Source organism: Pundamilia nyererei, unplaced genomic scaffold (genome assembly GCF_000239375.1).
Source record: "Pundamilia nyererei isolate P.nyererei 1_Seehausen unplaced genomic scaffold, PunNye1.0 scaffold00074, whole genome shotgun sequence".
Lineage (NCBI taxonomy): Eukaryota > Metazoa > Chordata > Actinopteri > Cichliformes > Cichlidae > Pundamilia > Pundamilia nyererei.
Window position 1 is genome coordinate 2,202,128 of NW_005187475.1, and position 15,775 is coordinate 2,217,902.

The following is a 15,775-nucleotide window of genomic DNA, read 5'->3' on the forward strand; positions in this document are numbered from 1 at the left end:
GAGAGGGGGGGGTTCTACAGAAATTAATGCCACAGAGAGTGGCCAGCAAACAGCCGGATATAGGCTTTGGTATCTCATAAAGTCATTGAGAAAAAGGTGGTCACGCTGTGGGAAGCTGCCAGCTCATTCAGGATACCAACATCCTATATTGTGGCCTTGTGACATGGCAGTTTCATTCCAAAATGATGAGCAATGCTATGCCTGCGTGTCAAAGGCCAATTATTTATTTTAGGAAAAGGAACAAACAGGAAAAGGGCAGAAAAACATCTTCCCCGGCTGAAATAAAAACACACTCTAATATGTGTATGCACACAAAACTCACCTATCTGGCAGGTCTTTCCTTCCCACTGAGGGAGGCACACGCACTCGAATCCATCCTTCAGGTTAATGCAAGTTCCACCATGAGAACATGGACTGGAAGCACAGTCATCCAAATCTGAGGAAAATACTCAGGTAAGTGACTGACTGATCAAAAACCTGATTTTCATGGCTGGAAATCACTTTCATCACATAAAAATAAAAATGTGTGTAGAAAAGAAATTAAGACACTCACTAGCACAGGTTGGATTATCCCAGCCTGGAGGACACTGGCATTCAAACCCTGCTGGAACCTCGCGGCATGTACCACCATTTGCACAAGGACTGGAAACACAGGCGTGCTCAGCTGAAGAAGCAATAGTGTGGAAGAAAGGGAAACATTAATTTCATATGAGATATGTTTGGGTATTTTTTTCCTGTTTTTAAAAGTGTATTGTTAAAAATAAATAAATAAATACAAGTCTCCATTTGTCTTGCTGGATGCTTTCCCTACAAACTGTAAATAAGTTCACAGAAAAAGTGCCATGTATTTCTGACTAGCAAAACAAAGGCCAGTAAAGCTGAGAGAGGAGGCGGCGGCAGCAGCGGAGGAGAGGGCAGAAAATAAGCTGTACATGGAAGGCCCACCTCCAGGGAGTGGATTCTCTCTCACCTATCTCACAGTTCTTTCCAGAGAAGCCCTCTGGACAGGCACAGTGGTACTCATCTGGCTGGGTGTTCATACAAGTTCCTCCATTAACACAAGGCTGATGGCGACCGCAGTAATTCAGATCTGGAGCAAGAACAGCAAGGAGATGCACAGTGAAGTGAAATGACAACTCAAGGTTGCAAAGAGAAGCACAGAAAATCTATGAAGCTGTCTTTTTTCACTTTACGCTATATTTTCAACCAGGTAGAGAGAAGTTTGATATTAAGTGATAAGTGAATGTTCAGAAGGAATTAGAACTTCACCACTCAGCTGTTGCCACACATGTGTTTATGATGTTTCACATCAACCTTAGACACGGGTACAGAGGCATACTGCCAAATATGAGTTAATGCAGGTCAAAATAATGTTTTTACAAAACTGTTCCTGGTTGAACTGAATACTAGAATTTTATCTGTATTGGTATATTCTGAAGTGACACTACTAATAATTCTCTTTAACAATTACAAGTGGAACAAACAGCTCTCGTCTTGTTCCGCTTTTTATCCCGTTGGAGCAGAGAGCTCCCAGAAAGCTCGTCAGATTCCTCAGTCAGCAAGAAGCACCAGCTGTCCACTTTGACAGGAAGCACAGTGTTTTCTCAACCCCTCTGCTGCACTGCATTAAAATAAATTTTACTGTATTCAGACCACTAGCTGTGTAGACTTAGTCTGCTTATCTGTATAAATGCAGTTTTTCACAATTATATTCTTTGCTTCATTATTTTAAAGCTCCCAAAAATAAACTAACTGATCGCCGCACACCAGCTTTAGGCTAAAAGCCAGGTCACCCTAAAGGCTGGTAAATAAATGAGCAGGGGGATCAGTCTCCGCTGGGGATCTTAGGGCCCATTCTCATCCCCTGAAGAGCCCTGTGTGACGAAGGGATGTGGGGGGGTGGAGATCGGGTGTCCCTGCTGTCGCTCAGATCACACAAGCAGTAAAACTATCCAGCCGCCGGTCTCCACTCAGAGAAAATGAGCAGTAAATATAATTCAGACCTCATATAAACAGTGTAATTCTGTAATAACTGAATAACTATAATAATATAAAGATAAATGTAACTCCTCAATGTTAATGGGTCAGGGTGTGAGAAGCTTGCTCATCTATTACTCATGAAATCCAAGAAACTGTACCTGGAGGGGGAGCAGAGGAACGACAACAACGACTCACCCTGCCTGGTGTTGCGAGTCCCTGTGAATACATTTTGTAAAAAAATAAATAAATAAACAAACAGTATTTCTTCCATACCTTTTTCGCACATCAGACCACCCCAGTTCTGCTGGCAGTTGCACTGCCAGGGGGCGTTGCAAGTCCCGTGGACACAACCAGGATGAAGCTCACATTCATCACAAAACTGGCCCTTCCAGCCATATCGGCACCTGCCAAACAAGAACACAGCCATGAATAATTTCCCTTTAACAGCTTCTTGAAAAATTGTTGGTTTCATGGTCCGAATCCTAATATAGTGAAATCACCCATCGGTGATGAACCAATCTTTTCAAAATATCTACATAAAACAATCTGCAACTTGTGTCCAACAGTTTTGAAACTGATATGGTTTTATGCTTGATTATAAATCACCACAACCAAACTAGAGTCTGTTAAGAACAGTTCTTAAAGACACCCATTAGGCTGTGAGCTGCTGTAGCTACTAATGATGCACAAGTGACAGACAGCCCGTGGAGACAAACCTAATATTGTACCTGCTATAGTGTCAACACATCCCATGGACTTCTGCCAACTAATCTTAGTAGAGGGTGACATTCCGGGGCAGCAGGGGTTAAGGATACTTCCAGTAGCTACTGTGCATTGGGTTAGAGTATGCGGATGAGGCGGATTTGGGGGCTACAAGGGTGACGTGATGTTTCTGAGAGTGCGTGGCTGGAGGTGATTGTGTGTATACAGTGTTTATGCGCAGCAGTCTGACGCTTCGGGACTGTACTCGGCTATTCCAAGGCTGAAATGTTGTCACGACAGCCGTCTTGTCAATTGGCTGCTATTTTGAGCCCCTTGCAGACGGCACCGCTGCCTCTGAGCTTTCAGCACCCCCTTCCAACCCCCTCTTCCAGCCAGTCTCAGACTGTGGGGTCCGGGGTATCAGGGTAAGACTTGGCATGCTTCATCCACTGTATTCAATTACCTCCAGAGAGCTTAACAGCAATTTGGCAATAACACTAAAAAGAACACGGAGACTGCTTTAAGGTATCCAAAGAGTAAATCTGTAGTTTGTCCTTATTGATATAATTAATCACAAATGTGAAACTTAGGAAACTTGGCAAAACTCCATATAGAAGGGTTACAATTAATATCTAAGGAGTTCTTAGGAACACTGCAGCAAACCTCTTAAATATGTCAGAACAAGCCTAATGCGGGCTAATAAAAAGCCTCAATACTGTGGTGTGACAACAGGCACGTACTAGCCTTTGTGTTTCTCAAAAGCCCGTGGCAGACGAGGCAAAGCCCATAAAACCTTGATGAAATAAAGGGAATAAAGGGAGATGGCAAGGGATTTGATGCAAGCTTTCTGTGACCTGAGGCATCATTAAATTCATGCCGCTGCAGGAAGTCTCTTTACTGCTGCTCTTCCATTGATGTCACACTTCCTGTTGACTGCAACTTGACATTTTGTATGACTAAGAAGAATGCGCTAACTAGAAAAAGGACGGCACAAGAAAACACCATTCCCTCATTCCTCAGCTTTTGGCCAACTCTCTTTCCTAACACGTGGAGGCAAGCATCCCCCCCCCCCCCGATACAGCAGGTGAAAGACTGGGGTGGCGAAATGACGACGGGATGTACCACATCCTGGAAACGTGGATTCACTGGGACATCCAACGTCACTTTATCTAATTGTCGTTTCCACTTTGGGAAATGTACATAACACGGCGGGATATTCATTTCCGCTCCTGTCCCTTGCCCTTCGAGGAGGACTGCAATGCGGATGGGGAGAGCATCTGACAATTCCCAGCACGTTTTGCAGTGGTCAAATTCACACACCAAGACGAGTCCCTTTCTTCAGTCCGAGCTGCAGAAGCCTGATGAGGTGCTTGGTATTCTAAGGAGGATTTCGGATAGCTAAAAATACAAGAAGGCTGGTACGGCATTGCCCTTTTCTTCTGAACCGAGGTGGAGATGCCCACGAGGGAGGGAAAGGCTGACACACACACACACGCGCGCACAAAATACAACAGGCTTCGACAAGTGAAGGTGCCTCTGCTTTAAATCCAGCCTTTCCACCCCCACAGATTTAGCTCCTCTGCTGAATTTTTAAGAAATACCGATGCAATTTTGTATGTTTTAAAAACCAAAAAAAACCCCAAAAAAACCAACAACCAACATTTCATCTAAAAATGCATGAGCAATATGACAGTGATCTAACATTTTACGACATGTGATACATTTAGAAAATTACAGCGCCAGAAACAGAAAGATTCTGCATTTATGATTCACATTTTTGCATATCAAATAAAATCTTCCCAGTCATCTTACTTGCATTCGCCCGGGACACTGCATGAGCCATGTAACAGGTTGCAACCTTGCTTGCAGATCGCTAAGACAGAAAAAGAGAAACAACGTGTTTATTTAAATGCATCTCTTCCCATCCCATGCAACCCAGGTAATTAAAGAAGTGGAGGAAAGGGGGCACCAAGACAGAAAGTGGGTGGTAGAGACGCTGGTTTGTTTTGTTTGCCTTCATCCTAACAAGTGCAACAAGACATGAAAATTCATGGCACCCTGACTAGACAACTTTATGGCCTGCATAAAACACCACCCTCTTTTTAAAAAAAAAAAAAAAACAAGCCAGGCCTTCTGCGCTCTCCTCCCCTTTTTCACCCTTCATCTTCTAAGGTCAGTTGGATGATTTATTGAGGGCCCCCCACTCTCTCCAACACCACCCACAAGCATGACCTCAACACTGCTAGACTTTAGAATAATGACCTGACCAAACATTCTACGTTTATTTATGCATACTGCACATTTCTGCCATCTTACTTTAATAATTATAGCCCTGATGATCAGTAAAGAGTAAACTGATCGGACTCCCTTTGAAAATCTGAACGCAAACTTAATAGAAACAGTTTAAAAGACATCTCATTAAATAGATCTCAAAAGGCAGCGAATCTTTACAATTCATTCACGCATTTCTTTTTATTTTTGAAGACATTTTAAGGTGCTAGGAGCTCACCTGTTGTGCAGTCGTGGCCCATCCAACCATCCAGGCACACACGGGTGCCTAAAGGTCCACAGCGGTAGTGGCCAAAGTAGTCGTCACGAGGAGAACACTGTATGTTGCACGTGCTGGTGTAGTAGTTTTCGTCACACTTTACCCGGATACGATAAGTGATGCGAGCCACGGGCCCATCGTGCATGATTGTCTGCCAGGGGTCACCAGGGTTGATCATGCCAGTGCGGGCGCTGCGCTCAATCAGCAGGTCCTCCTCAGCTGAAACAAAACGGGGTGAATGTGCGATTCAGACTCACTTCCTTCTCACCACACATAAAGCAACTCAACCTGACACTGGATCAGATATTAGTCCACTCAAAAGGTGTCCTGACAAAACGTCCATCTATACGGCAGTTTAGTTTTTTTGACTTGATCATTGCGGTCAACAGAGTCGACACAAAGTGTAAAGCTCAGACGATGACATTTCATTATTGCCTTTCTCTTGTTATGTTCAACACTAGCTTTAGAAGCTTTTATTGGACTTGTGCTAAAATAATATCCTGCCATAAACTGAATTAATATTTCACTTCATTTCACTTTCACACCTTTTGTCTGCTGAGAGCAGCTACACTTACAGTGAGAGGAGGGAGAGAAGAGTCTAACGTGACTAGATCAGAGAGGTATGCAATAGGTAAATTGAAAGTGGTGTTTAAGTACAGCCTGATGTTGCCTGGTGCCATGTAAAGAATCATTCTCAGCTTTTTCCTCAAAGTGAGCACCACAGCTTATTAGCATTCCCTACACGAACACCAACTACAGTCACTCATTTTAAAATTTTAGGCGGTCCCAGACTTCAGTGCATTTTACCAACTTTATGAAGCTCTGTAATGCTCCATATTTATTCTCAACCCTCAAGTTAATTTGTATAATTCACAGTTCATAACAATCCTCATAGCTCGAAGTAAACCCGCATAGTTCTCCCCGTTTATAAAAGCAAGACATTTCAAGGTCTCTCTTTTTAAGCCAGCTTTCTTCTGATTGGCTGCCCTCTTGCAAATCGATGGTCTGACCAGCAAGTGACGGAGCCTTCTCTGCTCACCACCAGAACTGTGTCCGAGTTTGCCATTAAGGATAGGGAGGATGTCTTTTGAAAATACAGAGTCAAGGCTATGGAGGGGAAAAAAAAAAAAAAAAAATCTGGCTGGTACTGAGCATTTACAGAGATATTAATTCTGAACGTTTGTTGCACAGGCGGTGCCTGCATGTATGGTAGACTCCACATTTAAGCCAGATTTAAAATGATCGACTAGTTTAACAGACAAAATACAGAAAAGTGTAACAGATCCGATTTCAGACTCTGACAAACACTTGGACCACATAAATAAGGCACACATGCTGTGCAATAACCAACAAATACCCACTACCCAGGCTGAGATCCTCACTTTTTTTTTCCCCCCTGCCTATTGCACGCTTCTGTCCGTCTGTTACAGACCGAGCCACAGCATCTAACAGAGTGTCAACAGTAGACTTTATATAAAAGATTACAGTTGGAGACTTTAATATGAGAATCTCTTGGACCTGACTTGCATCTTCAGTCACTCTCAGGTTTTTTGAGATACTGCAGTTTGTGGCACTTTCTGGTGGCTTCGCTTTTCAACATCAGAGGTCACTGCTTTCTGTAAATAAGCTTCCACTTGCCATCATCAACTTAAAAGGTAATGAAGATCAATCAAGCACTTTAAAAAAACAAAAAAAAAACAAAACACTATCTAAGGAGTGAAACCTTTATGCAGAAGTCTCTCCATTAACTAAGTTGTTTAAAGGCTGAGGTATACTTATCAGGATGACTAAAAACTAATTTGAAGCAATTTGAAAATCGGACGCTGATGTGGACCCTCTATCCATTCGTACAGTCACACTCAATTGTACCCACTGAATTTTAAGTGCGCTCTTGAAATTCATTGTTAATTTTCTGGCAACAGCACATATCATCTGTGAGCTTTAAACAAGCACCATCATGAAGCATCTGTGAAACATTTAAAGCCAATCATCCTCTAGCATTCAAACAGTCTACTTCTGAGAGGCAGAATGAAATAACAGGCAATCTTTTCACAGTGGAGTCAAAGCTGGAGAACAATCTCTGTGGAAATATGGGGGCCTGCGACTTCCTCCGTGGCTTTGGGCTCAATGCTCCAAAGACATTTTAAAGCAGGAACACGCACACACACATTCCTCTGCTGGAGTCTGACAATGTCAGACAAAATTAAGCAACAATAACAGAAATAACCCTCGGTGGTTGCCAGATAGAGAACAATGGGCTCGGGGCCCAAGCCGGTCTCTGCTACTAAGCGTCTAAACACTGAGCCCGGCCACCCAGTCCAGTCCACTTCCTGCTCGATAAACACAAGGAAAACAGCCGGCGGCCTTTCCTGAGGACACAGGGGGAAGGGAAGAGGGGTGCTATGGAGGACATGACGCTGGAAGAGAGGAATCTCACTGACATCCTCGACACACTGGTAGGCTCTTACGTAGGACCAGACATGACCCCGATGCTGACTCAGGCCAGACAAGTTCAACTTAATGTCTCAGACTGAGAATGAAGAATCCATCTGTGCAAAAACGACAAATAGTTCAATGACACGCAAAAGAAAAACTTAAGTATCGCTGGCTCATGACAAGTGTGAACTATGGCTACACTTGGAGTGGCGTGTCTCCAGAATATTCAACTTTGCAGTAGCTTGCAAATGCAGACCCTGTTCTGTTCTGCAAACTCTCCAAAGTCTCCACCTGCTACAGGTTCTAGTTAGAGTGCACCTCTAGTACACAGTGAGTCAGAGTACACCACTGGGGTGAGGAGGTCTCTGAAGAGGCAAGTGAATGACAAAGGAGCACTACAACGGGGACGAACAGGGAAACATGAGGAAGGAAGACTGAATATGTCCCAGCATTGATTCATTAGCATTGGTGTCCATATTAATACAAGCACTGTTTTTTCAGCACTACCAACTGACTTAACAGGCTCCTTTTTTTGTTTTTTTCTTGCAATGGTTACAACGGCTTCAAGCTGCAGTTCCACATGTATCCATTAGTATAGATCAAACTACGGATTTGGTTGTTGCACCCCAATTCTCACCAATATGTGGTGTTCTGGTGTTGGCCCAGTATAGATCTGGTGTAATAGAACTGGTGCTCCAATGTTCATGATCTTGGCTCTACTAAGGCCTACATACCAGTCAGTGCAACCAAAGAAGACAAAAAACCCGCTGATAGGTCTCTAAATTTGTGTGACTGGCGCTTTAGTTTTGGTGGAAGCAAATCTTTTACCATCAGTAACAAAGGGGTTCAGATGATGCTTTTCTGTTCTGTAAATCTAGATGAAGGCTTGACATCTTAGAACAGCGGTCCCCAACCCCCGGGCCACAGACCAGTACAGGAGTCGCTTGGTACCAGGCCGCAAGAGTTCAGGCTTGGGTGTGAAATTTATGGTTTTCAGGTTGTTGTTGGTTTTTTTTAAAATTATTATTAACTCTGTTTCTCTGGGTCTTTTCCTGTGTTGTAGTTGTGTCTTATCTTGAAAGAAATATGTATGCATTACCATAGCGACCAGAGAGCATTAAGGGGCAGAGGGGACGATGTTACTCTCAATGTTGTTGGCGCATTTCAGGGGGACGTTCACGTTTATTATTGTATTTACAAAATACCACAGTTTGTCTTTGTTGTATCATTTTATTTTGTTGTATTTATGGACAACACCTTAAAGGCCAGTCCGAAAAATCATGTCTGACATGTAGCGCAAAAAGGTTTGGGGACCGCTGTCTTAGAACTACTGGAGAATGAGGTCCATGTCTTTCTAACAAGTCTCCCCATTTATAAAAAGTTGCCTTACCATTACTCATGAAATAAACCTACTTCTAACACGTTGCTATGAAAAGCACAAGACACCACTGCTAATGAAAAGATAAGACAAGACAAGTTCACGTGTGACCTGTCCAACCCTCCCACCTGCTGAGAAAAGCTGTAATAACTGCCCAACTCTGACATAAGCTTGCTACTACTGCAGACTGGCCCACCATCCTCCACAAAAGAAAAAACCAAACATGTTTGTTCCAGACATTGTTATTTCTTGAACTTACTAAGGTAAGAAATTTGGGACATAAAATCCAGTGACATCTGAAAATGACAATGAAAATAAAATTAAATCTAAGCTGCCTGAGATTCAAAGGACAGTATAATTAAGGTTTTTCTATAGTTTGGCAAATGATGAAAAGCACAGCATTTTCCTTCTCATCTTGGTGAGGAGTCCCATGTCTTGGGGAAAAAAAAAATAAAAAAAAATCTTCATCTTCTTTATAGCGATTTGGCTGAGACTGAAGCGAGAGTAGTTGGCAGATAATCAACTGGTCTGTTACTCAACAACTGGGCCGTACCACCTTCATCAGAACTAATTACCGTAAATGTACACAATCAGTGCAGAAACAGGAGACTACACAGGGCATGCACAGTCTAATCAAAGAGTGATGATGTCAAAATCTATTTCTTCTCCATTGTCTGCATTCTCAAGTGGAAGTGTGTTTGATGTTATGGACAAAACAGGATGCAGTGACCTCATATAAACAGAATAAGCTCAAGACTGGACAAGACAGGATGGCATGATTCAATACAAAAATTAATTCACCCTTGCATGCACATAAGGTTAATAGAGACACATGAAAAATGACACCTTTCTCACAGATCAAAGTTACATCTAGACATGCAGACATTATATGCCTCAATGGGTCCTCTTCCTCCTAGACTGGGCTACTGCTCAGATGGGGAAAAAAAGAGGCTCTACAGGAGTCCACCCAGCGGACACAACCAAAGGAAAACAGGATACAGCTGGTCAAAACTGACTGCCACAGCCAACATAGCCAAGGAAAACCAAGGCTTGTATTCTTTATGAGGAGTCCTGTAATTCGTGACCTCTGCCATTAAGCTATCAATAAACTATGTGTCACAAAGTATTTAAGAAATTTGGAGGATATGCTGGAAAGATCTTTGGCACATTTTAGTGGAAATGATTAAACGTAATGTAGCGTCATGGTTTTTTTTAACTGTAAGATGTTCTCATTACTGTATTAAAATAAATAAGGAAAAAAATACATTAAAAAGAAACCCTTACTACACACACACTGGATTGCAATCAAATCAAATTCGAAACTCAAGTATTGATGTCGATACTAAACTCAAAGAAATCCAACGCCAGTCAAGATTTGTACTAAACACTTCTTACTGACAAACTCTACATAGTAAAATCCAAAGCAGTATGATGAAGGTGAGGTTTAAACTTACTTTCTCGTGTCTTGTTGTCCCAGTCCCAGGCCTCTACAATCAACGTGTATGTCCGCTGAAGGAAAAAGCAAAAACAAAAAGACATTAGTCACATGGTATTTATGACTCATTATTTTAGTTTTGGGCAGGTGGGCCTAAATGAGCTTGTTTAGTGTTGGCCATTGACTGGTATAATGTGAATAACAGGAGTCTTCAGGATCATGCACATGTAATAGTTGTGTCCATAAGCTGCATTTTTGCAGCTCTTTTTCCTTCTACAAACAGAAATCAATGCATTTCCACTAAATGAAGTTGCAAACAGTCTATCAGAGTACACCTTATATTCCAATGCACGCACAAATGTTTGGGACTATTAATCACAGGCCACACTGTAATACCTGCTGTACAATGAAAAGTTCCACTTTATTCAGTGATTACCGTGACCAGTCCAATTGTGACATGGCTGTTGTAGCGAAACCCAGTGAGCAATGCAAGACAGAATTTCAGTTGATTTTACTCGTCTTGTTGACATTTAAATCTAAAGACAAAGAGGAATTGAGGACAATGAAATATTCTCCAACCAGTTTTTGTTTTTTGTAACTAGAGGGGGGGAAAAAGGGAACATTAAAACAGCCTTTGTCATTTTGTTCCTAAAATCACAGCAGTACGCGTTAATAATGACAGTCGTTTCCTAAAAACAGACCGAACTGTGGAGATGATCATTTTAGCCTCAGCTGTGCTGCTCTCAAACATCAGCACGCACGGATACAAAAATCAATTTTACTGCTACTACAGCGTCTCATATGGACCTCGGCTCCATTATCCAAGGGTATGCTGAAGTTACTGCTGAATCATTGGGTTTCATTGACAGTGTAAGACAACAATTACAACTGTGGAAAAGAGCCAAGACAGGGAACAGGACTTCGATGTGAAAAGTACATGACAGGAAGATAATGCATCGCATTGGGTATTGGGATTATAGCTGGTTTAAAAGAGTTTTTGTACCCTTAGAGCGGTCCAAACACATCAAAACGAGATAAGAGCCATTCAGGAATACAACTACAAGATATAGTACATGTCAGGCAGGGGCTATGATCACATGTACACATTTCAGTCTAATGTGCAAAAGTGATGTCTAACCAAAGTCAATCTTTCCTGCTTCAGTCTCCAGTTTTTAAGTTTGCCTTTTATCAAAAAAGAAATTAAAAAAAAAAAAAAAAAAAAAAAAGAAGAAAAATCTGCAAAAATGTACGGTCACTTTGCCAGTATAAGCTGTGTGAGATGAATTGGCTTTATCCTTGGTTGTCAGACAGTGAAAGAAAGCAGCAGCTAAGGGGATTATCTTGTTTCTGTCCAAGTTATGCTTTACAGTTAACCAGTACGACAGCGCTACATGGGTTTTACACTCTGCTGAAATTATTGTGCAATTAATAATAAAGACGAGCAAAGATACGATTGAGGATCTATTGATGGAGTTTCATTAATGTGAAAGCTCCTCTGGTTGCTTAACTCCCCTCGACCAATGGACAGACGGGACCGCCCACTCTGATGAAAGTCAGTTTATGGACTGAAACTGTTTTATTCACACTTAATGGAAACCAGACGACCGTTTGCGTTTTAAGCAACGATGCAGCAAAAACTTGAGCATTCTGCACAGCTGATGCTGCTCGAATAAACACCCGCACACAAAATAACCAAGCTAACCAGTATCACAGTAATCTAGCTGGTGTGCTGCAGGGCACACTGCTAGGCAACTAGCTGACCTAAATAGCACTCGTTACGTCACCGCCAGTGACAGTTGTAGTATCCACAGTGTGACTGCTGTGATCTCTAGTGTAATGTCAATGACGGGGCATTACTCTCAGTGTGGATGGAAGGAAGAAAAAAAAGATAGTAGTATTTGAGCTACTTAAAGTTGAATGAAATGAGGAGGAGAAATCAGGGAGGGTCACTGTAAAACATGTGTACGTCTGCCTACGTTGTTGTTCTGGGGGACCAACAAGCTGGTAGGCTAGTTGCTGCTGGGCTGTTGGATTAAAGAGGCTTGTCTGGCTGTGGGTGGCAGCGGGAGGAAGGGGAGGGGAGTGTTATTGTGGAAGATCATTGGTGAAAAGAGAACGGGATGGAAGATGACAGGATAGGTGTGAGCGGGAGGGCTTGGGTTAATAAGGATTGGGAGTGCAGGTGTATGAGATTGTATGTATCCAGGCAAGACAACATTAGAAAAGAAAAGAAGGCTGGCGTGAAGAGATGGAAAGCTATAGTTAGGAGTTAAGAGAAATCAGGGGATCAGGGCATGGGCAGACTCGTGCTTCTGTTGCCGGAAGCTTTGCCAACCCATCCGACCGCAGACACACAACAGATGCAGGCTCAAACGTGGATTATTATACATGAACGTGCATCATCCCACGACACGTAGACGGCTTCTGACCTTTCTAAAAACCCACCCTCCCCCAACAACAAAAGGGTGGGCTGGCCGACCCACTCAGAGCATTTGGATGGGTGGGTGCATATGCCAGTGGATATAAAGAGGAACTATAAGTGGCAATACATGCATTTGGGACAGGAGGTCTTAGAATGAAGCCTGTCTGTTTCGTGAGACTATGCAGAGAGATGAACCTCGTCGTGACGCACATTCAAAGATTAAACAAAGAAGGGGTGGTCATACCGTGACTTGCACCTTTTGGGGTTTACTTTAAGTCCAGGCTTCCTTACATGCCTACATGTAGTAAACGTTTGAGTAAACAGTCCCGAATCGCGCATGCTGGGGATGAGCAAAGCCATGGACTAGTCTGGTTTCCCACAGACCGTCCCCGTCTGTGATTAGCTGGATTAAGTGACAGCTGCCCAAATGGTTGGAACAAGATAGATGGATGGGCAGAGGGATAAAGGGGAGGAGTGGGGGAGGGAAGGGGGTGAAGGCAACCGAACAAAGACCCTTGTCCCAACACCGTAACTCACCCCCATTCCAATCAAAACCATTGTCCATGAAGAGACACAGTCAGCACGGGGACAATTAGTGTCAGCATGTGTGCTACTGAGCCTGAGCAGCACAGTTGAATTGCTGAAGTCAAAACAAGCCGCCAGTGGCTCCTGTGCAAGTCCTAATCATATAATCAGACTCAGAAAGTATCCTAACATCATTAACCTGCCCTTTTTTCAACTCAAAACACATCTGCCATGTCTGACAGCGTGAAATACATCATTTGAGACTACAAAGTATCTGCAGTCAAATCTCCAAAACCCTTCCAAATGGATTAGAGGATTTACTTGGAGAAATCCTAGCTTTCAAGTCAAGAAGGGGGAGCAATGGTAAGAAACAAAGGATGTTAGTTGGATGCACTCAGTGACTTTGAGGTAATGATGCACTGACATTTAAGGGAAAAATAATAATCATTATCTATTCCAGGTAGCTATTTAATTCTCCACAGTAGACCACAATGATGATAAAAGCAAAGGATGTACCACTAGTGATGTCTGGGGAGAGCTACAGGTGTAGGTTCCCACGCCAGACGATGGGTGGATGGGTGAGTGGAAGGTGGCTGTTGAAATAATAAAAGGGACGGGAAACAGAGAGAGGTGGCAGTGGGAAGTGGAAGCCGGGGCAGGTTGGGGTCACTAAGCATGGGATCTGCACGCTTCTTTTTCAAAAGAGGGGTCAGCCCTCTGTATGTGGGGGCGACGTGCGGGTTTGCATTCGAAGAATACTGAGAATGTGAGATCCAGGGCTGGTGTGTAATCCCATGCAACATCCCCGTCTGCCAACAATTCCGTGTCGTTGGAGGGGCGCGTCTGCTTTGTAGATCACAGCTTTGATTGACTAATTTCTGTCCCTTGGGGAAAGTTGGGATATCAACAGAGCTTTGAGAACGACTTTCACATAGTTACTATAAAAAAGGTCTCAGATTAGCACTCGCAATTTAAAAGGAAACAAAAATAAAAAATAAAAAAGCCCCGTCTGTGTCCTTGAGCTATTTTTGTCTCGCATGTCCACTGAAAGTAGCCTACATGCCCACCTCCAAGCTCGTCTACAGAGAGTTTAACTGATGTCTGATTTATTACCTTCTGATGGGACAAAAGGTCATCACAATTCATTCCATGGCCAGTAATCGCCACATGTAATCTTCATTAATCTGCGATGTCAATCCCAGCTTTTGATGTTAATAGGGACGAGTTTACACTATTCTAGTGTAAAGGCACCGCACTAGAAGTCCTTCCTAGACTGGACACAAGAGCATGTGACACAGGATCTCTGGAAGAACTGCTAAAAATCTAGATTAATGAGAGATATGACATGCTATGTCACCCTTAATATTTAGTACCAGGTAAGGTGAGAAATAACAGAATTCATCTGGTATTGCCATTTCCTAATGAATCAGGATCAGTAATCAAGCAACCCCAAAAGCAGAGAAGTTTCCAAGGGAAGGAAAGCATGCTCGGGTATAGGATTTTGGGAAGCCATTTCAGGGTAAAACATTTGAAAAAAATAAAATAAAAATGTGAGCTTCCCATCACTTCTGCCAGTAGAGTGGACTTCAAATGTAAATCTCTCAGACTAGCTCCTCAATCTGTTCAGAGGCAAGGATCAAAGACCTCCAGTGGCAAAGTCCTTGCATATGTTGGCAGGCAGAAAGGTTGGATGGTTTTTGACCCTTCTTGACATCAGTGTTGAAACAGCACGGTGGCCATTCCAGGTTTCCAGGTATGAAAAACTCTAAAATAACCTAGTAGGAAATAAATTCTCAGTCATAAAGACAATTAGAATCCTGAGCACACAAATATATGATTAGTGTCGTCAACCTATCAAATATTTATGACATAATCCTGTGATTTTAACATCTTTAAAGGAGGAGAAGCTGGCAAATAAATCACAGGATTATGTTGGGTTTATTTTTTAATGTCCTCTAGCAGTCAAGTTAGAAATCATTTATTTTCACCATTGCAACCACAGGTGTAGTTGAGGAAGCAGATTACAGACAGTCGCATCTCTCCGGGTAGAGAGGTGGAGGGCTATGAGTTCTGCACGCCTGCCAGAGTCGTGTGCCAAGAGATCTCGTACTGAAGGCAAGGCATTTGGCTGGCTGGCATATACCGGCTGTGCACACACACACACGGCCCATTGAGCATGCTGCTACTATGCCAACAGGGTCATTACCCATGCACTTCCAATACAACAAACCCCTCCCCTCCTGGTGCTAATTAACCAGCATAATCCAAGACTGTGTTACACGCAAAACAAACACTGACGCATGCACATGTGTATACAAAGGCTAACGAGCTCGGCGTTGCCGTGTGCTA

The 15,775-nt window shown here is 42.8% G+C and overlaps 1 protein-coding gene across 2 annotated transcripts in view; it reads right to left on the reverse strand.

Annotated features, from left to right (window-relative positions):
* The window catches only part of LOC102193571 (protein jagged-2-like), a 43,427-nt gene that overhangs the window by 15,668 nt on the left and 11,984 nt on the right, over positions 1-15,775 (reverse strand). For both annotated transcript variants that reach the window (XM_005737273.1, XM_005737272.1), the window contains exons 3-9: positions 10,499-10,553; positions 5,192-5,449; positions 4,495-4,555; positions 2,254-2,384; positions 971-1,090; positions 554-664; positions 323-436 (exon numbers count right to left, since the gene is read on the reverse strand). In XM_005737273.1, the coding sequence (XP_005737330.1) occupies positions 323-436; positions 554-664; positions 971-1,090; positions 2,254-2,384; positions 4,495-4,555; positions 5,192-5,449; positions 10,499-10,553 (850 nt within the window). The remainder of the gene's footprint in view (positions 1-322; positions 437-553; positions 665-970; positions 1,091-2,253; positions 2,385-4,494; positions 4,556-5,191; positions 5,450-10,498; positions 10,554-15,775) is intronic.